The sequence below is a fragment of the Aotus nancymaae genome, unplaced genomic scaffold, assembly GCF_030222135.1.
Source record: "Aotus nancymaae isolate 86718 unplaced genomic scaffold, 86718_ANA_hifiasm-v0.15.2.pri h1tg000067l, whole genome shotgun sequence".
Lineage (NCBI taxonomy): Eukaryota > Metazoa > Chordata > Mammalia > Primates > Aotidae > Aotus > Aotus nancymaae.
The window spans coordinates 23,942,660-23,968,360 of NW_026988482.1; the positions used below are offsets into that span (position 1 = coordinate 23,942,660).

Consider the following 25,701-nt stretch of genomic DNA (forward strand, 5'->3'; position numbering starts at 1 on the left):
TCTCAGAAAAATTTTAAAAACAGTAAGTTGGGCATGGTAGCTGTAGTTCTAGTTACTCAGGAGGCTGAGGCAGGAGGATCACTTGAGCCCAGGAAGTCCAGACTGCAGTGTGCCATGATCATGCCACTGCACTCCAGCATGGATGACAGAGCCAAGCTTGGCTAAAATTTCTTTTTTTTTTTTGAGATGGAGTTTCCATTCTGTTGCCCAGGCTAGCGTGCAGTGGCACAATCTTGGCTCACTGCAACCTCCACCTCCTGGGAACACAGGCATGCACCATTATGCCTGGCTAATATTTTGTATTTTTGGTAGAGATAGGAATTTTGCCATGCTGCCCAGACTGGTCTCCAACTCCTGAGCTCAAGTAATCTACTCATCTTGACCTCTCAAAATGCTGGGATTACAGGCGTGAGCAACTATACCTGGCCAAGCCTGGCTAAAATATTGTTTTAAATTTTCAGTAGGGGAATAAAACTACTCTTGCAGATATCATATACCACAAACCATGTCTCATTAGCATCTAATAGTCAGAAATTTGTGTTAAGACTTTTAGAACGACTTGAGTAAGGCAAAAAAGCCTCAAGTAGAAAATTTTTTTTTTTTTTGAGACGGAGTTTCGCTCGTTACCCAGGCTGGAGTGCAATGGCGCGATCTCGGCTCACCGCAACCTCCACCTCCTGGGTTCAGGCAATTCTCCTGCCTCAGCCTCCTGGGTAGCTGGGACTACAGGCGTGCGCCACCATGCCCAGCTAATTTTTGTATTTGTAGTAGAGACGGGGTTTCACCATGTTGACCAGGATGGTCTTGATCTCTTGACCTCGTGATCCACCCGTCTCGGCCTCCCAAAGTGCTGGGATTACAGGCATGAGCTACCGCGCCCGGCCCAGAAAATTATTTCTTAAAGAAAAATAGGAAGTTTCCTTCAATTACACTTTTAATTTACATTAATAGTTAATATCTGTGTGGGCAAGGGAACCACAAAAAGAACTTTTGAGACAAAGTATTGTTGCGTACCACAGGATGAAGTGCAGTGGCCTCATCGTGGCACACTGCTGCCTCAAACTCTTGGGCTCAAGTGATCCTTCCAACTCGGTCTCCTCAGTAGCTAGGATTACAGGTGTGCTCCACTACACCTGGCTAATTTTATTTTTAGTAGAGACTGGTCTCACTATGTTGCCCAGGCTGGTACTGAACTTCTGAACTCAAAGGACCCTCCTGCCTCGACCTCCCAAAATGTTGAGATTACAGGCATGAGCCACTGTACCCAGCCTATGATTCTTACTCAAAGTAAGATTATCTAACAATTATCATCTAACTAACCTATCTTTAACTTGCTCATCAAGCTAATGTTAGCTGAAAGTATACATATGTGTGTGTGTGTGTGTGTTTTAAAGTCTCTAGTCAATTCCCAACCTTTAGGTCTAAAGCTACCCCAGGGCACTTCTACTCTGTATATCCTCTACTTCTTGGCTTAGGGTACTTTTTTTTTGAGTGGCACGATCTTGGCTCACTGCAACCTCTGACTCCCAGGTTCAAGCAATTCTCCTGCCTCAGCCTCCTGAGTAGCTGGAACTACAGGCGCATGCCCCCACACCCAGATAATTTTTGTATTTTTTTTTAGTAGAGATGGGGTTTCACTATGTTGGCCAGGATAGTTTCCATCTCTTGACCTCGTGATCCGCCCACCTAGGCCTCCCAAAGTGCTGGGATTACAGGAGTGAGCCACCAAGCCTGGCCAGCTTAGGATACTCTTAAGAACTGCCCCACCTTCCCCAAAAGTTCTTTCCTATATGTATTCGTCACCAAATTCCATTTTTTTTTGGAGACAGAGTTTCACTCTCATTGCTCAGTCCGAAGTGCAATGGCCAGATCTCAGGTCACTGCAATCTCAGCTTCCCAGGTTCAAGTAATTTTCCTGCCTTAGCATCCGAGTAGCTGAGACTACAGGTGCCTGCCATCACGCCCGGCTAAGTTTTGTATTTTTAGTAGACTGGGTTTCACCATGTTGGCCAGACAGTCCACCTGCCTCGGCCTCCCAAGATGATCACAAGCGTGAGCCACCACACCTAGCCTCTCATCACCTAATTCTGCCTACTTATTCTTTTATCAATTTCTTAGATTTAGTAGTTTTTAAATGGTATTCATTTTTTTTCCAGCACTCTTTTTTTTTTTTTTTTTGAGACGGAGTTTCGCTCGTTACCCAGGCTGGAGTGCAATGGCGCGATCTCGGCTCACTGCAACCTCCGCCTCCTGGGTTCAGGCAATTCTCCTGCCTCAGCCTCCTGAGTAGCTGGGATTACAGGCACGCACCACCATGCCCAGCTAATTATTTGTATTAGTAGAGACAGGGTTTCACCATGTTGACCAGGATGGTCTTGATCTCTTGACCTCGTGATCCCCCTGCCTCGGCCTCCCAAAGTGCTGGGATTACAGGCTTGAGCCACCACGCCTGGCCTTTTTCCAGCACTCTTAGAAATGCTTTGTTGTTTCTGTTTTTTTATAGGGACAGGGTCTTGCACTTTTGCCCAGGATGGAGTGCAGTGGTATGATCACAGCTCACTGCAACTTTTAACTCCTGGGCCCAAGGAGTTCCTAAGCCTTCTGAGTAGCTGGGACTACAAGTACACACCACCATGCCCAACTTATTTTTGTGTAGAGATAAGGTTTCACCTTGTTTCCCAGCCTGGTCTAATCTGCTGGGCTCACATCATCTACACACTTCAGCTTCCTTAACAGTTGGAATTATAGATGTGAGCCACCACGCCTGGCCTGGCCAGAATTCTTTATTTTTTAAAAGTGTCTTTTTAGTCACTGAGGGAAAACAGATATTCTTCTGATTCTATCATAGAGAATTTATCTCATGGATGTCTTATTATGTTTCTTCTTTAATTTACACAGAGTTTAGGGAGAAAGGCCATGTTAATACTGATCTCGATCAGTGGTTTGTTTGCTTTTTTTTTTTTGAGACAGGGTCCACTCTGTCACCGAGACTATAGTGCAGTGGCATGATCTCAACTCACTGCAGCCTCTGTCTCCCGGGTTCAAGCATCGATCAGTTTATCTTAAACATAAAGTCTCAAAAAACACTCCAAACTTAAATCCCTAAACTCTTTAATTTTATGAGAAAGGAGGGCCAGCTGTGGTCGCTTGTGCCTATAATCCAAACACTTTGGGAGGTAGAGGTGGGTGGATCACTTGAACTCAGGAGTTCAAGACCAGCCTGGGGCCAGGTGTAATGGCTCATGCCTGTAATCCCAGAACTTTGGGAGTCTGAGGCAGGTGGATCGCTTGAGGTCAGGAGTTCAAGCCAAGTCTGGCCAACATGGTGAAACCCCACCTCTACTAAAAAATTTATATAAAAATTAGCCAGGTGTAGTGGCACACACCTACAGTCCTAGCTACTCAGGAGGGTAACATGGGAGAATCGCTTGAACCCAGAAGGAGGAGGTTTCAGTGAGTCGAGATCATGCCACTGAACTCCGGCCTGGGAGACAGAGTGAGATTCTATCTCAAAAAAAAAAAATAGAAAACAAAACAAAATCAGTTTAGGAAACATAGGAAAACTTTTTCTTTACAAAAAAAAAAAAAAAAATACAAAAATTAGCCAGGCATAGTGCCATGCACCTGTAGTCCCAGTTATTTGGAGGGATGAGGCAGGAGGATGCTTGAATCCAGGAGGACAAGGCTGAAGTAAGCTGTGTTCGTACCACTGCACTCCATCCTAGGCAACAGAGTGAGACCCTGTCTCAAAAATAATTAATTAATTTTAAAAAGGCCAGATGAGGTGGCTTATGCCTGTAATCCCAACACTGGGAGGCCAAGGCAGATGGATCATGAGGTCAGAAGTTCAAGACCAGCTTGGCCAACATGGTGAAACCCCCAATTCTACTAAAAATACATAATTTAGCCTAGGGTGGTGGCAGGCACCTGTAATCCCAGCTACTCGGGAGGCTAAGGCAGGAGAATCGCTTCAACTTGGGAGGCAGAGGTTGCAGTGAGCCAAGATTGAGCCACTGCACTCCAGCCTGGGTGACAAAACAAGACTCTGTCTCTGAAAACAAATTTTTTTTTTTAATTTTAAAAAATGAAAAAGGAAAGAAAGAGGAGGTCAAAACTGTAAATAACAGAATTTGAGCCAGAAAAATCAGCCTTTTTTCCTTTTTTTTTTTTTTTTACACAGAGTCTCACTCCAGTCCCTTTCCTGTCCTCTTGATGTAAAAGGCTGGAGTGCAGTGGCACAATCACAGCTCACTGCAACCATGACCTCACAGGTTCAGCTGATCCTCCCACTTCAGCTTCCTGACTAGCTGGGACCACAGGAGCAAGCCACCACACCTGGTTAATTTTTATACAGACAGGGTTTCGCTATGTTGCCCAGGCTGCTATCAAACTCCTAGGCTCAAGGAATCCACTCACCTTAGCCTCCCAAAGTCCCAAAGTGCTAAGATTACAGGTTTGACCCACCATACCTGGGCCAGCCTTCTTACCTTTCCTGTGCTTTTTCTTCCTTACAAAGACAAAACAAGGCTGGTCATGGTGGCTTTTGCCTATAATCCCAGCACTTTGGGAGGTTGAGGTGGGCAGATCACTTAAGGTCAGCAGTTTGAGACCAGCCTGGCCAACATGGTGGAACCCCATCTCTACTAAAAGTACAAAAACAGGCCAGGCACAGTGGCTCATGCCTGTAATCCCAGCACTTTGGGAGGCCGAGGCAGGCACATCACCTGAGGTTGGGAGTTTGAGACCAGCCTGAGGTTGGGAGTTTGAGACCAGCCTAAACAACATGGGGAAACCCCATCTCTATTAAAAATACAAAATTAGCCAGGCATGGTGGCAAACGTCTGTAATTCCTTCTACTCTGGAGGCTGAGGCAGGAGAATCACTTGAACCTGGGAGGTGGATGTTGCAGTGAGCTGGGACCACGACACTACACTCCAGCCTGGTAACAAAGCGAGACTCTGCCTCAAGAAAAAAAAAAAAAAAGAAAAAGAAAATCTCAGCCTGGGCAACATGGTAAAATTCCATCTCTATCAAAAAACAAAAAATTAGCCAGGCATCGGTGGTATGCCTGTGGTGGTCCTATCTACTTGGGAGGCTGAGATGGGAGGATGGTTTGGGCCTAGGAGGCAGAGGTTGCAGTAAGCTGAGATTGCACCACTACACTCCAACCTAGGTGACAAAATGAGACCCTGCCTAAAAAAAAATAAATAAATAAAAAATAAATAAAAAATAATTATCTCTCCATATGCCAGATGCTTTCTTCTCTATTATCTTATTTGGCCTCATTAAATGATATTATCCCTATTCAAGTGATGAACAAACTGGAGGTAAAGATTAAGCTCATGCCACAAATTAAGTGGCTAAATTCAAATTTAAACCCAGTATTAAAGCTTCAGAGGCTATGTCCTTCCAATATATTCACCTGCATTTCTGAGGGGCTACAGTGAAACCTACGTCAGTTGGTAACAGTGACTCATGCCTATAATCCCAGCATTCTGAGAGGCTGAGCCAGGAGGATTGCTTGAGATCAAGAGTTCAACACCAGCCTTAGCAATATGGTGAGACCCCATCTCTACCAAAAATAAAAAAATTAGCTGAGCATGGTGGCACGCACCTGTAATCCTAACTACTTGGGAGGCTGAGGCAGGAGGTTCACCTGAACCCAAAAGGTAGAGGCTGCAGTGAGCCATTATCATGACACTGCACTCCAGCCTGGGCAAGAGTGAGATCCTGTCTCTAAAAAAGAAAAACAAAAAATGAAGGAAAATAAAACCTTGTCTCACCAGGCACACCTCTCCATACTCCTGCGTCTCCAACATGTTCCAGTCCCTTTCCTGTCCTATCAGTGTAAAAAGTATCCAGAATAAAACAAAATTCCACCATAGTAGACAGTAGCAAGAAAATTGTATTTGCAACTGGAGAAGCTTGTTGTCTCACATAAAGACCTCTAAAGAGGAAAACTTCGACTGGCCGTGGTGGCTCAAGCCTGTAATGATAGCACTTTGGGAGGCCGAGGCAGGGGAATCACCTGAGGTTGAGAGTTCAAGACCAACCTGACCAACATGGAGAAACCCCATCTCTACTAAAACAACAAAAGTAGCCAGGTATGGTGGTGCATGTCTGTAATCCCAGCTACTCTGGAGGCTGAAGACAGGAGAATCGCTTGAACCCAGGAGGCAGAGGTTGCAGTGAGCCAAGACTGTGCTGCTGCACTTCAGCCTGGGCAACAAGAGTGAAACTCCATCTCAAAAAAACAAAAAACAAAAAACAAAAATTAGCCAGGCATGGTAGCAGGCGCCTAAAATCCCCTTACTCAGGAGGCTGAGACAGGAGAATTGCTTGAACCCAGGAGGCGGAGGTTGCAGTGAGCCAAGATCACACCATTGCACTCCAGTCTGGGTCACAGAGTGTGGGACTGCATCTCAAAGAAAAAAAAAAAAAGGAAAAATATTTTCCTTCTCAGCAAATGTACTAGTTTCTCCTCTTTCATAAAGCTTCTCATCAATTAGGATATTTCTGTGGCTTACAACTTTTATTTTTGAGAAGGGATCTCACTCTGTCACCCAGACTGGAGTGCAGTGGTACAATCTCAGCTGACTGCAACCTCCCCCTCCCAGGCTCAAGCAATTCTCCCACCTCAGCCTCCCAAGCAGCTAAGACCACAGGCCTGCATCACCATTTCCAGCTATTTTTTTCTATTTTTGGTAGAGACAGAGTTTCACCATGTTGTCCAAGCTGGTCTCAACCTCCTGGGCTCAAGCAATCCTCCCACCTCAGCTTCCCAAATAGCTGGGACTACAAATACATACCACCATGTCTGGGTAATTTTTTAAATTTTTTGTAGAGATGGGGTTTTGCCATGTTGCCCAGGCTGGCCTCAAACTCCTGGGCTCAGTCAACGATCCACCAGCCTTGGCATTCCAAAGTGTTGGGATTACAGATGTGAGCGAATACGCTCGGTCATTTTATAGCTTCTAAATGACAAACACAGAGCTAAAAACCTATAGGTGATCTGAGTTATGGAATCATATAACTTAATGAAGATCACTAAAATACATCAGCCTTTTTTTTTTTTTTTTTTTTGAGATGAATTTCACTCTTGTTGCTCAGGCTGGAGTGCAATGGCATGATCTTGGCTCACTGCAACCTCCACCTCTGGGTTCGAGTGATTTTCCTGCCTCAGTCTCTCAAGTAGCTAGAATTATAGGCATACACCACCACACCAGGCTAATTTTGTATTTTTAGTAGAGACAGGGTTTCTCCATGTTGGTCAGGCTGGTTTCGAACTCTTGAACTCAGGTGATCTGCCTGTCTCGGCCTCCCAAAGTGCTGGGATTACAGGCGTGAGCCACCGTGCCCAGCCAGCTTTTCCATTTTTAAATTAATTTCAAATGTCACACTATCAGTAATGAGCAAAGACCAGCCCTCCTGTGTTCTGTCTCTACTCAGGATGACACAAATAGAAAGGAAGCCTCAGTCACATGAAGTTATCACATCTAAATACAGTACCCAAAGATCTCTAATTTCTAAACTATTCAACTCTCCAAAGCAAAGATCAAATATCTGTAGTCTTTTTAGTTTACAGTAATCTTGAAAATATTTTTAAGGGCAGGCATAGTAGCTCATATTTGTAATCTCAGCCCTTTGGGAGGCCAAGGCAGGAGAATACCTTGAGGCCAGGAGTTTAAGACTAGCCTGGGCAAGACAGAAAGATGCCCTCATCTCTACAAAAAAAAAAAAAAAAAAAAAAAAAAAAAAAAAAAAAAAAATTTTTTTTTAATTAGCTGAACGTGGTAGTGCATGCTTATGGTCCCAGCCACTTGAGAGGTTGAGGCTGGATGATCGCTTGAGCCTGGGAGGTCAAAGCTGCGGTGAGGAGTGATCGTGGCACTGCACTCCAGCCTGGGTGACAGAGCAAGACCCTGTCTTAAAAAAAAAAAAAAAAAGGCTGGGCCTGGTGGTTCACACCTGTAATACCAGCACTTTGGGAAGCTGAGGCAGGCAGATCTCTTGAGGTCAGGAGCTCAAGGACAACATGGGGAAACCTAGTCTGTACTAAAAATTCAAAAAAATTAGCCAGGGGTAGTGACGCACACCTGTAGTCCCAGCTACTCAGGAGGCTGAGGCATGAGAATAGCTTGAACTTGGGGGCTGGAGGTTGCAATGAGCCAAGATCACACCACTGCATTCGAGTTTGGGTGACGGAGTGAGACTGTCTCAAAAAAAAAAAAAAGAAAAAACAACCCAGGTGTGGCTGGGTACGGTGGCTCACACCTGTAATCTCAGAACTTCGGGAAGACGAGGCAGGTAGATCTACTAAAAATACAAAAAACTGGTCGGGCACAGTGGCTCACGCCTGTAATCCCAGCATTTTAGGAGGCCGAGGCAAACAGATCACGAGGTCAAGAGATCGAGACCATCCTGGCCAAAATGGTGAAACCCTGTCTCTACTAAACATACAAAAATTAGCTGGGCATAATGGTGTGTGCCTGTAGTCCCAGCTACTCAGGAGGCTGAGGCAGAAGAATCGCTTGAACCTGGGAGGTAGAGGTTGCAGTGAGCAGAGATAGCGCCACTGCACTCCAGCCTGGTGACAGGGTGAGACTCCGTCTCAAAAAAAAAAAAAAAAAAAAGAGAAAAATATATAAAAAATTAGCCAGCCGTGGTGGCAGACGCCTAGAATTCCAGCTACTCAGAAGCCTGGGGCAGGAGAATCCAGTCAGGGCAACAGCGTGAGACTCCATCTCAAAAACAAACAAACAAACAACCACCCAGGTACAATGACATGGCAGCACCACAGAGTGTCGACTGGCCTCGGAAAGTCAGTCCCCCACCATCACTGATATCACTGCCAGCAAAGTCATGTGCTGAAACCAGGTTCCAGTGCAGGGAGACCCTGATCCTGGGAAAAGGGGTGCTGCTGGAAAGGTGGCTACCCCCAGCTCATCAAGCAAAGCATGCTGAACCTGGCGCCAAACCATTCATAGACGACCTGCTTCTGGGTTGGGTAGCTAAGGTAGCTAAGCAGCTCCCTGGCTGCAGTCTATTCAAACTCAACCCTTGACACTAGGGTTTGTTTAAAAAAAAAAAAAAACTTAAAGAAAAAACAAGAGGGGCCGGGCGCGGTGGCTCATGCCTGTAATCCTAGCACTTTGGGAGGCCGAGGCGGGTGGATCACGAGGTCAAGAGATCGAGACCATACTGGTCAACATGGTGAAACCCCGTCTCTACTAAAAATACAAAAAATTAGCTGGGCATGGTGGCGCGTGCCTGTAATCCCAGCTATTCGGGAGGCTGAGGCAGGAGAATTGCCTGAACCCAGGAGGCGGAGGTTGCAGTGAGCCGAGATCGCGCCATTGCACTCCAGCCTGGGTAACAAGAGCCAAACTCCGTCTCAAAAAAAAAAAAAAGAAAAAGGAAAGAAAAAATTTGTAGTCCACACTAACTTTGAAAATCTTAGTGTTAAATAAAAAGTTTCAAAGAGTCTCCCTTAGTGAAAATAACCTGCGACATCCAGATAGATGTGATGATCCCACTAAATAAAACACTGACAGCAAATAAAGTACATTAAACAGGCATTTCCCATATACCTGAACCTGCTGTGGCTGCTGAACCTGGATCTGCTGTTCTTGCTGGGTTTGTGGCTGAACACTGGTGGTGACTGGACAGGCAAGTTCAAGCAAAGACCCAGCCACTTCGGTGCTGTCTGTGTATATGCAGTTCGCACCCTGTTGGTACACCATGGTAGTGGTGGCTGTCTGCTGGAACTCCTGAAGGGCTTCTGGCCCCTTAGAAGCCAGTGAGTCCAGAAATTCCTTCATCCTGTGTTGCGGGACAGACCGTGCCTTTACTCGGATGTACTCTTCAAAGGAGATGGTGTTCTCCAGGGAATTATTCATATTGCAGAGTCCTTAGGGTTCCTAGAAATAAACAGAAGTCAAAATTACATTATTGTTTTTAGCAGGAAATGCCCAGAAGCAATCACCCTTGCACAAGAGACGAATATATTCAGGGCAGCTGTATACATATAGAATCAAAAAATAAAGTTTTATTATACCACCTTATTTTTTCAGTTAATGGATGTTTGAAAACTACCATTAACATTTCTTAAATCAAAATATCACAATGAAAACAGAACAAACACATGCTTCACGGTACTGGATGAAACAGGCTGAAAACACACTTCCCACCCAGCACTAGCCCAATTCCATCTTCTCTGCAGAGCCAAGCACTGGACAGTAAATGTCACATGCAAAACTGCTCTGTGACCATCACAGAGAGGACACCAAGCAAGGAGGAAGAAGCTAGGAGCAGGGATTCCTATTGATATGTTTTATTTCCAAGTATTTCCTACAGCAAAGATAGGTATGCCACCTAGTTGTGGCAAGACACAAGAGGCAGAGGATACGTTCTTCATCTCCCATCAAAAAAACCAAACATCCTATTTTACCATATGCTGCTCAAATTCTTTTGCAGCACAGCTTACTGGTTAAGAGCATGGACTCTGAAGCCAGACTGCCTGGGTTCAAATCCCAATTTTGTCTCCTTAATTACGTAACTCTAGAAAAGTCAACTAACCTTAGTTTTCTTGTCAGTAAAATGGGGATACAATAGTACTTACCTCACAGATGCTATGAGGATTAAATAGAGTACTTAGAAAATCACCTGACACATAGATAGCACTACATAAATGTAACTAATATTAAAATAATTTGAGGGAAAAAAGGTAAATAGTGCTTCAAATATCTAGGTCACAACTAAAATTAAGAAATAAATTCTACAAGTTTTTATCAGGTATTTATTTGCCTTAAGAATCAAGCTGCAGACGTAGACAGTTAACACTCATTACCTGAGGGACAAGTGTGCAATCTATGGACTGCTGACCCCTGTTGCTGCTACCTTTACCAACCTCCCTTGATCAGCCCAACCTCCAGAACAAAAGTAGCAGGATGAAAGAGTAACAAAAACCAGTTAACATTTTTGCCAAAAAGAACTCTCAGACAATTCTGAATGTCTCCATTTGTTCCCCTGAGCAATCAGGCAAGATATATTAGACTGCCCAGATGCTCTACCTTATGTTACAGATATAAAATATGCGGGTAACCATCTCCTTTCTTCTACCTAGGCTCTAAATTCTTGGCAGACAAGACTATGTCCTGGTTCTCTCCGAATAGCTCACCCATGGTAATTGTTTTATAGATACTTGTTGCATTTGAAATTCAATGTAGAACAAGAAGAATTATAACTTTTTATCAAGACAGAGTCTCATTTTGTCACCTAGCCTGGAGTACAATTGCATGGTCTCCGCTCACTGCAACCTCCGCCTCCTGTGTTCAAGCGATTCCCAGGCCTCAACCTCCCAAGTAGCCGGGACTACAGGAGCATGCCACCACACCCAGCTAATTTTTGTATTTTCAGTAGAGACGGGGTTTCACTATGTTGGCCAGGCTAGTCTCGAACTCCTGACCTCGTGATCCACCTGCCTCAGCCTCCCAAAGTGCTGGGATTATAGGCGTGAGCCACCATACCTGGCCTATTCTTTTTTTGAGATGGAGTCTCACTGTCGCCCAGGCTGGAGTGCAGTGGTGCAATCTCGGCTCACTGCAGCCTCCACCTCCCAGGTTCAAGCGATTCTCCTGCCTCAGCCTCCCAAGTAGCTGGGACTACAAGCACCCACCACCATGCCCAGCTAATTTATGTATTTTTAGTAGAGATAGAGTTTCACCATGTTGGCCAGGCTGGTCTCGAACTCCTGACGGCAGGTGATCTGCTCACCTTGGCCTCCCAAAGTGCTGGGATAATAGGCGTGAGCCACTGGATTGTTTCTGTAATGTCCATAGCTCCACGGGCTCAAGCAGTCCTTCCGCCTCAGCCTGGGCAACAAGGTGAAACCCCATCTCTGCAAAAAAATACAAAAATTAACTGGGTGTGGTGCTATGCACCTGTAGTCCCAGCTACTAGGGAGGCCGAGGTGGAAGGACTGCCTGAGCCCAGACACCGAGGCTGCAGTGAACTGACATCACTCCAATGCACTCCAGCCTAGGCAACAGAGTACGACTCTGTCTCAAAACAAAAAAAAAAACATTAAACTATCAGCTGGTCACAGTGGTGCACACATGTAGTCTCAGGTACTCAGGAGGCTGAACTGGGAGGACTACTTGAGGCCAGGTCTTTAAGCTGGGAAACCTAGAGAGACCTTCACCTGTAAAAAATAAAAAAATAAAAATTAAGTTATCAATGATGTCCAGGGCACTCATAAAAAGAGCATCAGGCCAAGCACATTTTGCCTAACTACAGATTCAGAGAAGGCTACTTAGCATAGGTGATCCAAAAGCACTCATTTGCCACACTTGCACAGACTGCACAAAGCTTCCCTTTGCTAACAGCATCACAGTAGGGATTTCCTTAAGAAGGCATCTTTCAGCCAGGTGCGGTGGCTCATGCCTGTAATCCCAGCACTTTGGAAGGCTGAGGCAGGCAGGTCACCTGAGGTCAGGATTTGGAGACCAGCCTGGCCAACATGGTGAAACCCTGTCACTACTAAAAACAGAAAAATTAGCCAGGCATGGCAGCAGGTATCTGTAATCCCAATTACTCAGGAGGCCAAGTCGGTGGAAGAATCGCTTGAGCTCAGGAGGCAGAGGTTGCAGTAAGCCGACATCATGCCACCGCACTCCAGCTTGGGTGCCAGAGTGAGACTCCATCTCAAAAAAAAAAAAAGAGCATCTTTCATAATAAAAACCCGGTAACATTACAAAGTTATGAGACTCTAATATTTAATCACATACATCCTTCTGCTCAAAAGGGGACAAAGGAGAGATTATATGAGCAGCCATTAACAGGTCCTCTACCATACTGGTACATATTTCAGTTTTTCACCCTCATTATAAAAGAGAGGCAGAGGTCAGATGGAATTTAATTTCCTAAAATGTATTTTCTTCAACTGTTAGTTCCATTCACATAATATACTGAGACTGATTAAATTTTCAAAGCTACTACAAAAAGCAATTTTTTTTAAGGTACAAAAGTAAAGAGTTTTCACATGCAGAAGAAACCTTTTTTGTCTCAAGCCTGGGAAAAGACAAATGAGTAAACACCAATACAAAGAAACACTGCTTCCAGATGCAGTAGGCGGGAATTCAATCTCAAATAAAACAAAACAAATATAACAACAAAAAAGAATAAAAAAAGAAAAAGGAAAAAAAAAAACACCGCAAATGGTTTACAGAACTGAAAAACCTTCATGAGTATGAGCAGGAAAGCCAGTCTCTATGATCCTCCTAGCAACCCTATTTCTCCTCACTCTTTCTTTCAAGTTTCCAAACTCCTTGCCTCAGTGATCTGCCCAGCCTCCTGAGGTGCTAGGATTATAGGCGTGAGCCACTGCACCTGGCCAGATGCCCTCTATTTTTGAAAAACATTTAGCTAAGTGAATCTAGCTTCTGTTTAATCAATATTTTAGTTTTAGAATACATTTCATACCAAAGTCCAGAACACGATTTTTTTGTCAATCAAAGTTCCAAAGATACAATAAAAACCATTCTGGGCTGGGCGCGGTGGTTCATGCCTGTAATCCCGCCACTTTGGGAGGCTGAGGCAGGCAGATCAAGAGATCAAGACCATCCTGGCCAACATAGTGAAATCTCGTCTCTACTAAAATACAAAAATTACCTGGGTGTGGTGGCGTGCACCTGTAGTCCCAGCTACTCGGGAGGCTGAGGCAGGAGAATTGCTTGAACCTGGGAGGCAGAGGTTGCAGTGAGCCAAGATCACACCACTGCACTCCAGCCTGGCACCTGGCAACAGAGCAAGACTGCCTCAAAAAAAAAAAAAATTCTGCTGCCTATGTCACCCCCAAATAAATCCTAACAGCTAGCATTTCAAGAATAGTACCTTTAAAAAGTTACTGTAAGCAACTCTAGTCGAAATAGAAATTTATTTCCTAAGCCAAAAGGCAAGTAAGCTGGATATTCAGTTGTCAAAAAGTATAAGTTTCAAAAAGTTACTTGCTATAAACCATCAAAATCCATTTGTTATGCTTTTCATTAAAAAAAAAAAAAAAAAAAAAAACAGCCAGGCGCAATGGCTCACACCTGTAATCCCAGCACTTTGGGAGCCTGAGGCGGGCGAATCACAAGGTCAGGAGATCGAGACCATCTCCTAACATGGTGAAACACTGTCTCAAAAAAAAAAAAAAAAAAAAAAAAAAAAAATTAGCTGGGTGTGTTGGTGGGCACCTATAATCCCAGCTACTTGGGAGGCTGAGGCAGGAGAATTGCTTGAACCGGGGAGCCGGAGGTTGCAGTGAGCCGAGGTCATGCCACTGCACTCCAGCCTGGGCAACAAGAGCAAAACTCCGTTTCAAGAGAAAAAAGGGGGGGTTGGGAGCTGGGCGTGGTGGCTCACGCCTATAATCCCAGCACTTTGGGAGGACAAGGTGGGTAAATCACCTGGAAGTTCAAGACCAACTTGGCCAATATGATAAAACCCTGTCTCTAGGCCAGGCACGGTGGCTCACGCCTGTAATCCCAGCACTTTGGGAGGCCGAGGCGGGCGGATCACTAGGTCAAGAGATCGAGATCACCCTGGTCAACATGGTGAAACCCCGTCTCTACTAAAAATACAAAACATTAGCTGGGCGTGGTGGCGTGTGCTTGTAGTCCCAGCTACTTGGGAAGCTGAGGCAGGAGAATTGCTTGAACCCGGGAGGCGGAGATTGCAGTGAGCCGAGATAGCGCCACTGCACTCCAGCCTGGAGCCTGGTGACAGAGCAAGACTGTGTCTGAAAAACAAACAAACAAACAAACTAACAAACAATCCTGTCTCTACTAAAAATACAAAAATTAGCTGGGCGTGGTAGCAGACACCTGTAATCCCAGTTACTCACGAGACTGAGGCAGGAGAATTGCTTGAACCTGGGAGGCCGAGGTTGCAATGACCCAAGATCACACCATTAAACTCCAGCCTGAGGGACAAGAGCAAGGCTTCGTCTCAAAAATAAAAAAAGAAAGGAAGTAACAGTAATAACTTAAAAGACAAACAGGACTGAAGTAGAAAAAATTCCATAAAATCATTAGAAATGTCAATAAAGAGCTGGGCATGGTGGCCCTCACCTATAGTCCCAGCTACTTGGGAGGCTGAGGCAGGAAGACGGTTTTATACCAGCACTTTGAGGCTACAGAGAGCTATGATCATGCCACTGCACTCCAGCCTGGGTGACAGAGTGAGACTCTTATCATTTATTCATAGATAAGTAAATAATAAGCAAACAAGTTAACAGGCTAGGTGCAGTGGCTCACCTTATAACTCCAACACTTTGGAAGGCTGATGCAGGAAGATCCTTTGAGCCCAGGAGTTTGAGACCAACCTAGGCAATGTAGTGAAACCAGCTCTAATATATATATATTTTTTTTTTGAGATGGAGTCTCCTTCTGTCACCCAAGCTGGAGTGCAGTGGTGCGATCTTGGCTCACAGCAACCTCTGCTTTCTGGGTTCAAGTGATTCTCCTGCCTCAGCCTCCTGAGCAGCTGCAACTGCCACTACACCTGGTTAATTTTTTATTTTTAGTAGAGACAGGGTTTCGCTGTAGGCCAGGCTGGTCTCCCAACTCCTGACCTCAGGTAAACCATCCGCTTCCGCCTCCCAAAGTGCTAGGATTACAGGTGTGAGGCACCATGCCCAGCCTAAATTTTTTTTTTTTTGAGGTGGAGTCTTGTTCTGTTGCCGAGGGTGGAGTGTAATGGCATGATCCCAGCTCACTGCAACCTCTGCCTCCTGAGTTCAAGTGATTGTCCTGCTTCAGCCTCCCAAGTAGCTGCCACCATGCCCAGCTAATTTTTGTGTTTTAGTAGACACAGGGTTTCACCATATTGGTCAGGCTGGTCTCAAACTCCTTGCCTCAAACGATCCATCAGTATTGGCCTCCCAAAATGCTGGGATTACAGGTGTGAGTCACCACACCTGGCCAAGATTTTGAGACCACCCTGGCCAACGTGGTGAAACCCCATCTGCACTAAAAATACAGACACTAGCTGGGCATAATGGCAGGCATGTGTAATCCCAGCTACTCTAGAGGCTGAGGCAGGAAAATCACTTGAATCTGGGAGGCGGAGGCTGCACTGAGCTGAGATTGCGCCACTGCACTCCAGCCTGGGGACAGAGTGAGACTCTGCCAAAAAAAAAAAAAAAAAGAATGCTAACAGTAGTTATGACTGAATAATGGAATCACAGAGGATTTAAGTTTCTTCCTGTTAAATACTTTTCTGTATTTTCCACAAGTTCCATTAATCTAAAATATAATTTAAAAATCACTGGGCGTGGTGGCTCAGGTCTATAATCCCAGCACTTTGGGAGGCCAAGGTGGGTGGATCAGGAGGTCAGAAAAATCATCTTTTTCTACACAGTGGCTACAGTGCAGTAATGGTAACAGACATATAAACAATTATGGTTGATCACAGTATGATTTTCCTTCAAAATCAAAATCTGAAACTTTTTTTTTTTTCCTGAGATGGAGTCCCACTCTGTCCCCCAGGCTGGAGTACAGTGATGCAATCTTGGCTCACCACAACCTCTGCCTCCTGGGATCAATTCTCCTGCTTCTGCCTCCCGAGCAGATGGGATTACAGACATGCGCCACCACACCTGGCTAATTTTGTATTTTTAGTAGAGATGGGGTTTCTCTATGTTGGTCAGGCTGGCCTCGAACTCCTGACCTTGGGTGATCCACCTGCCTGAGCCTCCCAAAGTGCTGGGATTACAGGCATGAGCCACAGCGCCTGGCCTGAAACTCTTCAAAGGAAACTAAACCAGCCAAACAAGGTGGCTCACTCCTGTAAATCCCACCACTTTGGGAGGCTGTGGTGGGTGGATCACCTGAGGTCAGGAGTTCGAGACCAGCCTGACCAACATGATGAAACCCCATCTCTACTAAAAATACAAAAAAATTAGCCGGGCGTGGTGGCACATTCCTGTAATCCCAGCTACTCAGAAGGCTGGGACAGAAGAATTGATTGAACCCAGAAAAGGAAGGTTGCAGTGAGCTGACACTGAGCCACTGCACTCCAGCCTGGGCAACAAGAGTGAAACTCCATCTCAAAAAAAAAAAAGAAAAAAAGAAACTAAACCACAAGATAACAAAAACTTGCACAAAATAATGAAGTCTTAACTTCAAGATGCTGCTCATAAAACACGAAAGTTGAGCCTTGGTAATAAAGAGAAATGGGCCAGGCACGGTGGCTCATGTCTATAATCCCAGCACTTTGGGAGGCCAAGGCAGGTAGATCACAAGGTCAAGAGATTGAGACCATCCTGGTCAACATGGTGAAACCTCGTCTCTACTAAAAATACAAAAATTAGCTGGGCATGGTGCTGCACGCCTGTAGTCCCAGCTACTCGGGAGGCTGAGGCAGGAGAATTGCTTGAACCCAGGAGGCAGAGGTTGCAGTGAGCCGAGATGGCGCCATTGCACTCCAGCCTGGGTAACAAGAGCGAAACTCCATCTCAAAAAAAAAAGAAGAGAAATGAAGAAACTTCTAAAAGAGACAAAAGATTCTAAACTAGCTCCAAGTAAAAGAATTAGTGAGAAGCAGTAAAGGAATTAAAGTATTTCTGAAAAACATGCAGCCATAAGGATATTTGAGTGTTCTGGGACTCTGGTAAGATTGGTAATGATGCTTTGAAGATCTTGTTGCAAAAAAATTAAAAGAAAAAAAAGATTAATAATGAAAAAAGAAAATACCCTAATGCTCTTGGGGTATATGAGGTCTGTAAACAAGCATTTACTTCTCAATGCTTTAAACATAGCTACTCGTAAAACAATAAAGGAAAACCAGCACTCCCTTAAACAGACCCTGGACATTTTTGCTGGTATAAATTCAAATTGATCACGGATATCTCCTCTGTATTTCCTTCTACTGGAGCTTAGCATAGTGCCTGACACACAGTAATTCCTAAATACATGAGTTGTTATTTTTATTATTTTATTACTAGAACATAAGATGGTACCATGGACAAAGGTTACTCCAAAACAACAGTACATTACATTTCTAGAGGTCTGTTTGCAAATTTCTTTCTTTTTTCCACTTAGGTACCAAGGGAAGATCTCAGTGCAATCACCCTTTCTTGGGTTTCTTATGCCTGATACCTCTTTTGGGCTCCCCATATGGCTCTGCAGAATGAGTCTTGAATCCATGATGGACTAAGAGAAGAAAGTATGAGCTGCCTCAGAACTTTACCTCTTCCTTGGGCTTTGAGCTCCCTCAAGGTTCACATCTACTCCAACAATGGCTCTTCATAGCTTAGACCAGTTTCAATACATTCATATAGGGCTGGGCACAGTGGCTTACACCTGTAATCCAAGCACTTTGGGAGGCCAAGGCAGGTGGATCAGAAGGTCAGGAGTTCGAGACCAGCCTGGCCAACATGGTGAAACCCCATCTCTACTAAAAATACAAAAATTAGCCGGGCATGGCCACTCCCACCTGTAGTCCCAGCTACTCAGGAAGCTAGGCAGAATTGCTTGAACCCAGGAGGCGAGACTGCAGTGAACCGAGATCACGCCACTGCACTCCAGTCTGGGCGACAGAGACAGACTCCGTCTCAAAATAAATAAATTAATTAAATTAAATAAAATAGGCCGGGCACAGTGGCTCACACCTGTAACCCCAGCACTTTGGGAGGCCGAGGTGGGCGGATCTCTTGAGTCACGAATTCGTGACCAGCCTGGCCCATATGGTGAAACTGTCTCTACTAAAACTAAAAAAAATTAGCCCAGCATGGTGGCACCTGCCTGTAGTCCCAACTACTCCAGAGGCTGAGGCAGAAAATCACTTGAACCCAGGAGGCGGAGGTTGCAGTGAGCCGAGATCACACTACTGTACTCCAGCCTGGGCGACAAAGTGTGACTTGAATCCTTCCTAGTTTCAAGCAATTCTCCTGCCCCAGCCTACCAAGTATCTGAAACTACAGGCACGTGCCACCACGCCCAGCTAATTTTTTTTATTTTTAGATGTCCGGGCTCTTCTCAAACTCCTGACCTCAGGTGATCCAGACCCCCTCAGCCTCCCAAAGTGCTGGGATTACAAGCGTGAGCCACTGTACCCAGCCGTTTGTCTGTTTTTTTGTTTTTTTTTATGAAACGGGATCTTGTTCCATTACCAAAGCTAGAATGCAGTGGTGCATTCACAGCTCCATGCAGCATCAAACTCCTGGGCTCAAACAATCCTTCTGCCTCAGCCTCCCGAGTAGCTGGGACTAAGCCCATGCCACCACATCCAGCTATTTTTATTTTTTTTGTAGAGACAGGGTCTTGTCATTTTGCTCAGGCTGGTCTCATACTCCTGGGCTCAAGCAATCCTCCCATCTTGGCCTCCCCAACTGCTAGGATTACAGGCATGAGCCACTGTGTTCCACCAGTGTTTCTATTCTTAAGGATACTAGCCCACTGCAGGGTTTGTGATGGAAAATATCCCGTTAGGCCAATTATCTGCCCCATATCTTTACAGAGGAGTCCCTGGTTTAGGGGCATTTTCATCATGGTTCTATTTTCATTTTTTTTTTTTTTTTTGAAATGGAGTCTCACCTAGTCTCGCAGACTGGAGTCCAATGGCACAGTCTTGGCTAACTGCAACCTCTGCCTCCCAGGTTCAAGTGATTCTCCTGCCTCAGCCTCCCAAGTCACTAGAATTACAGGCGCCCACCACCATGCCCAGCTAATTTTTGTATTTTTAGTAGAGACGGGGTTTCACCATGTTTGCCGGGCTGGTCTGAAACTTCTGACCTCAGGTGATCCACCAGCGTTGGCCTTCCAAACTGCTGGGATTACAGACGTGAGCCACTGCGCCTGGCCATAGTTCTATTTTCAATTAGGAAATTAAAATTCTTACATCTCCCAAATACTGATAGATTGTAAATTGGCACGAACACTTGCATTATTTAGTGAGACTGAAAATATCTATTTCTACTAAGCAATTTTACCCATCAGTGTATATGAAGGAACTTTTTTTTTTTAACAAAGGTACTTACACAAGAACATTCACAGCAGCATTGTTAACAGCCAAAACGTGGAAGCAACCCAGATGTCTATCAATAGTGCCATAGATAAATACATTATGGTATATTCATACAACAGAATACTACATAAAAAACGGGAATGTACAGCTGCATACAATGTGAACAATTTCAGAAATATTATGCTAAAATAAGACAAGATAATACAGCATGACTTCATTTATATAAAACTCAAAAATAAGCTGGGAGTGGTGGTTCATGCCTGTAATCCTAGCACTTTGGGAGGCTGAGGTGGGTGCATCGCCTGAGGTCAGGAGTTCAAGACCAGCCTGGCCATCGTGGTAAAACCCCATCTTTAATTAAAAAAAAAAAAAAAACTCAAAAAGAAACAAAGCTAAACTAGGTTAAGGGTTACGAAGGTGGCAAAGGCAAAAAGAAAAAGAATGCTGCTATCACAGAGTAACAGTTGTCCATAGGGCTTGAGAAGCTGTGATCCAGAAGGAACCCACAAAGGGTTCAGGGATACTGGCATTATTTCTTGAAAAAGTAGTAGTTACATCAGCATTAATCTATGATTTTTCATTAAATTGTACAGATATCGCCTAAATTTATATGGGCAGATATTTCACAAATTTTAAAAAAAGAAAAACTAGATTTCTGACACAGCCACCAGTTCTACCTAGTTTTGCCCTGGCCTTAAAAGTGAGACCAAAGGAGCACTCCTACCCTCCTTCATCAAAGGAAGAAATTAATCTACCATTTCTTCACGCAGCCATGTCAATTTAATAACAGAAATCACAATCTAATGTTATAACTGGGAAAAAATAATACAAAGGAAGCATTTAAGTGAAGTCTGGAGAGGACTTAAAACATCTGGAACAAAATGCAGGGCAACAGAATAACAGAAAAGAACAAGTATTCATGTAACACCTAATTCTAAGGCTAATTCAGAAATAAGAGACCCTTACAGATCAAGAGTGGCCATTTAAAAAGCAGAAAAGAGGGGCCAGGCGAGGTGGCTCACACCTGTAATCCCAGCACTTTTGGAGGCTGAGGCAGGCGGACCACGAGGTCAGGGGATCGAGACCATCCTGGCCAACATGGTGAAACCCAGTCTCTACTAATACAAAAAAATTAGCAAAGTGTGGTGACACGTGCTTGTAGTCCCAGTCACTCAGGAGGCTGAGGCGGGGAATCGCTTAAACCCAGGCGGCGGAGGATGCCGTGAGCCAAGATCAGGTCGCTGCACTACAGCCTGGGCAACAGAGTAGGACTCCGTCTCAAAAAAAAAAAGCCAACAAGAAGCTGGGTGCGGTGGTTCACACCTGTAATCCTAACACTTTGGGAAGCCAAAGCGGTTGGATCACCTGAGGTCAGGAGTTCAAGACCAGCCTGGCCAACATAGTGAAACCCCGACTCTACTAAAAATACAAAAATTAGCCAGGCGTGGTGGTGCATGCCTGTAATCCCAGCTGCTTAGGAGGCTGAGGCAGGAGAATCACTTAAACCTGGGAGGCAGAGGTTGCAGTGAGCCGTGATCATGCCACTGTGCTCCAGCCTGGGTAACAAAGCAAGGCTGCCTCAAAAAAGCAAATAAATAAATAAAATGCAGACAAGAAAGAAGCATGGCACAACAAACTTATACCATAACTAATTAAACTAAAAGAAAGCATATGCAAATGTAAGGAAAGACAATAATGATTATGAAGCTGCTTTAAAGAAGGGCAGCCATATCCAGAGCCCCTGACTTTGGTTACTTTTCTAGAGCTATTCAAACTTACAAAAAAATTCAACCACTATTTGATCTTTAGTTTGAAATGGCAACACAAGCTAGAAAAAGGATGTGGAACTGCAGAGGTTCTTGAAGAGGTATACAAACAACTCATCAGAGAGGACCCGAAGGAAGACATCTAATAAGCAAATCATAGCTGACAAACTTGGAGAAACTTTTTTTTGAGATGGAGTCTCACTTTTGTTGCCCAGGCTGGAGTGCAATGGCACGATCTCAGCTCACTGCTGCAACCTCCGCCTCCTGGATTCAAGCAATTCTCCTGCCTCAGCCTCCCGAGTAGTTAGGATAATAGACACCCGCCACCATGTCCTGTTGATTTTTGTATTTTTAGTAGAGACAGGGTTTCACCATGTTGGCCAAACTGGTCTCAAACTCCTGACCCTAGATGATCTACCCGCCTCAGTCTCCCAAAGTTTTGGAATTACAGGCGTGAGCCACCGTGCCAGGTTTTTTTTTTTTTTTTTTTTTTGAGATGGAGTCTCACTCTGTCGCCCAGGCTGGAGTGTAGTGACACAATCTCTGCTCACTGCAACCTCCACCTCCCAGGTTCAAGCCATTCCCCTGCCTCAGTCTCCCAAGTAGCTGGGATTACAGGCACCCACCACCACACCTGGCTAATTTTTCATTTTCAGTAAAGACAGTATTTCACTATGTTGGCTAGGCTGGTCTTGAACTCCTGACCTCAAGTGATCCACCCTCCTCGGCTTCCCAAAATGCTGGGATTACAGGCATAAGCCACCACACCCGGCTGAGAAACATTATTTTTAAACACTAATTTCGAAGGAAGATCTCAAGCATAATAGTTAAAAACAAAGATAATTCAAAACAGGCAGACCTAAAAAATGTATCAAAATTTGGCTGGGTGCAATGGCTCACGCCTGTAATCCCAGCACTTTGGGAGGCCAAGGTGGGCGGATCAGGAGGTCAGGAGTTTGAGATCAGCCTGACCAACATGGTGAAACCCCATCTCTACCAAAAATACAAAAATTACCAGGGCATGATAACACGGGCCTGTAATTCCAGCTACTCAGGAGGCTGAGGCAGAAGAATCGCTTGAACCCAGGAGGCGGTGGTTGCAGTGAGCCAAGATCGCACCACTGCACTCCAGTCTGGGCTACAGAGTGAGACTCTGTCTCAAAAAAAAAAAAAAAAAGTATCAAAATTTTAAGTGTAAACTTTACAGCTTTTCTTTGAACCATTTAGGTCCCTTTAAAAGATGATTCCTTGCCATGCTTAAATCTGCGGGTTCCACTGACTTGCATCCTAAGAGGAGAAAAATGCCCAAGTAGCAAACTGTGGCTGAATTCAAAAATGCTGTTCTCCCACATCTTCATTTTACAGCACCTAACAGTTTCTGGAAGACAGCACCCAGAATAATTGACAGGATTTGTAATGCTTCAGTATTACCAAAAAAAAAAAAAAAAAAAAAAAAACTATGCACACATACTTCCAGCATATTAACAATTTTAACTCACCAGTCACCATGTTGCATGTATTTCTGTTGCTTGTCCTGAGTTCTTAAGACTTCTAATATTCTGAAGAAGATAGAACAAAAAAGTTCCTTCCATCCTCAGCCTCTTTTTAGTAATAATTTTAACTTTGTTCTTAAAAAAAATACAGTACATTAGAAAGAACTACCCCACCATTATCAAATTTGATTGCTAAGTTTACTTCCTCTTAGCTTCCTTTTCCTTAAGCTTAATGGAGCAAGACTGTAAATCATAAACAGATGTTTTGTATTAGAAAAAAAGAAGTGCATAATTCTCTAGGACAAACCTAGAACTTCCTTGACACCAAAACACAGTGGCGGGATGAAAAAAAAGAGCTGAAAAGGACTGAAATCCTAAACCAAAAGTGACTTTTACAGCGATACACAGTCAGATTTTAGGAATTTCTGCTGGAGATTTCTAGAATTTCAAAAAAGGTAAAGCATTGATTCTCAGGTTGTTCAATTTTGTTCAAGGCAACTTTTTGGCTGAGGCAATGGTGGGCCCTTAGTATACCAGACTAAAGTAAGCCCCTCCCACCTACGCAAAAGAAGACTGCGTTTAAGGATTTAAAGTGGCATTTTAGAGCTCGGAGTTCACAACGTCCACATAAGAGAATTCCCTTCCGGAGCGCAGAGGTGACGTGTACGAATTGCGCTTATGGACGTATTAGGTTCTAATGAAAGATAAGCAGGTACCTGCCCGGCACAAAGCCCAGTACAAGGTGAGGAAACCCGAAGGGGCTTACTGCCCTCTAAAGCCAACAGGGCTTGGTTTCTGAAGCAGAGAAGTACCCTACCCAAGCACCCACCCCGCACTTGGGCCTCAAGTAACGGCATTATTAGAGGAGAACAGGCAATCTCGCCCCCCTCACAGAGGAGCGGAGCCGCAAGCTAGACAGCAAAGCTAGTTTCTCTCCAGGCCTAGGCCACGGATGCCCGAAAACGTCACCAGACCAGAAAAGACCCAATCCTCAACCTTCCCCACGCAACGCGCTGCGGCCGGCCCTCCGCTCAGCAGAGGCCTCCTGCGCGCTCTCGAGGCGGCACCGCCACCCAACATCAGGGCGCGCGCACCAAAACGGGGGGTCGTGGCGAGCGCGCGCCCTGGAAAGCCTCTCTTGCCCGCAGGCCAAAGCTCATAGAGCAGATATCCGGGCAGGGAACGCGCACGTCGGCGGCCACGCGCACCGAGAGAGCCGCACAGCGCGCGCGCTCCCGCGCATAAAAACAGGTTTAGACGCGCGCCCGCACCAGCGCGCGATGTCGCGCCGCGCCCACCCAAATCCCCGGCCCACCCCTCCCCCATCCACAGGGCGGGGTACGCGAGCCCAGGGACATTTTCAGCTCCGGAGCCGCCCCGAGCTCTCGGGGCCCAGCGGTAGCGGCCCGCCCGCCCCCGCCCGCCGTTGTGTGGGGTGGGCCCACCGTCCCAGGCCCACAGCCTCGCCGCATCCTCGCCCACACTGGAGCCCTCACCCGGCGACGTCACCGCCGCCGCTGCCTCCGCTCTCCCCGCCGGCCCCGCCGCACCGCCCGGGACTCCGGTTCTGCCGTCGTAGCTCCAAGACCGACAGGGTTTTCTCCTCACAGCTCCCTGGGCGCCATCTTACATTCAACCCTCACAGCCAATGGGAGCCGATTGCTCCTCTCGCGAGAATCGGGGCGTCGGATCCCGCGAGATCTGGAGCTGCCTCCCGGCCAGACTTAAAGTGAACGCTTCAGCAGGGGAGGCAGGCCGCGCCTCTGGCTGCTAGAGCGGATCCTGGATCCCAGGGCGTGGAGCGACTCGCCCCGCCTCTGGACGCCCCTCCGTGTGGGGCGGAGCTAGGGCGGGGGCTTAGCCTAGTAGTGGCGCCTCCGAAGGCTAGGACTCGAAGCTAGCTCCTTGGACCCACCTTCCGTCGCCCGCCTGAGCCTCCTTTGGTCGAGCACCCCTGCGAGGGGCGGGGCCCGGCGGGGCTCAGCCTCTCGCTTAAGGTGGACCCCGCAAACTTCTGTCCTGGGTTCGGCGTTCCCAGCCGTGCCCCGCCTGGGAAGCCTCTAGAGCTCTTACCTCCTGGAGGACTCACCCTCTGGGACCCCCGCCAACTGCTGTCATCTGAGTTCAGCCTTCCGCAGTCGGGGCCACCTTAAAGCGGGCCCCCTGGTAGCCTGGTGTTTGTATACAGGGAAAAATGTGGAAGGCGTTAAAGCTGCAGGCACACGCAGGCCTCAGCAGCAGCCCACACAGCCCCCAGAGGGCTTCCAGCCTGTTGTAGACTCCTTTTGCCTCGGGGTTTTTGCCCTTGTTCCTCTTATCCTGGCAAACTCCCCATAGTCTTTGGTGATTCCCTTCAGAAGACACTTCGTGAGAGTAGTCTTTTCTAAGGCCCAGGGTGGGTCAGGAACCTCTTCCAGCCTTGCACAGGGCCC

At 45.8% G+C, this 25,701-nt stretch overlaps 1 protein-coding gene across 11 annotated transcripts in view; it reads right to left on the bottom strand.

Annotated features, from left to right (window-relative positions):
* The window catches only part of QRICH1 (glutamine rich 1), a 63,435-nt gene extending 38,515 nt beyond the window's left edge, over positions 1-24,920 (bottom strand). Inside the window, exons 1-4 of one of the 11 annotated variants that reach the window (XM_064367070.1) lie at positions 23,444-23,977; positions 23,276-23,335; positions 11,776-11,899; positions 9,591-9,920 (exon numbers count right to left, since the gene is read on the bottom strand). In XM_064367070.1, the coding sequence (XP_064223140.1) occupies positions 9,591-9,899 (309 nt within the window). In that variant the 5' untranslated portion in view covers positions 9,900-9,920; positions 11,776-11,899; positions 23,276-23,335; positions 23,444-23,977. The other 10 variants (XM_012467687.3, XM_064367069.1, XM_064367068.1 and 7 more) reach the window with 10 other exon arrangements.
* Positions 24,921-25,701: the final 781 nt, after the last annotated feature.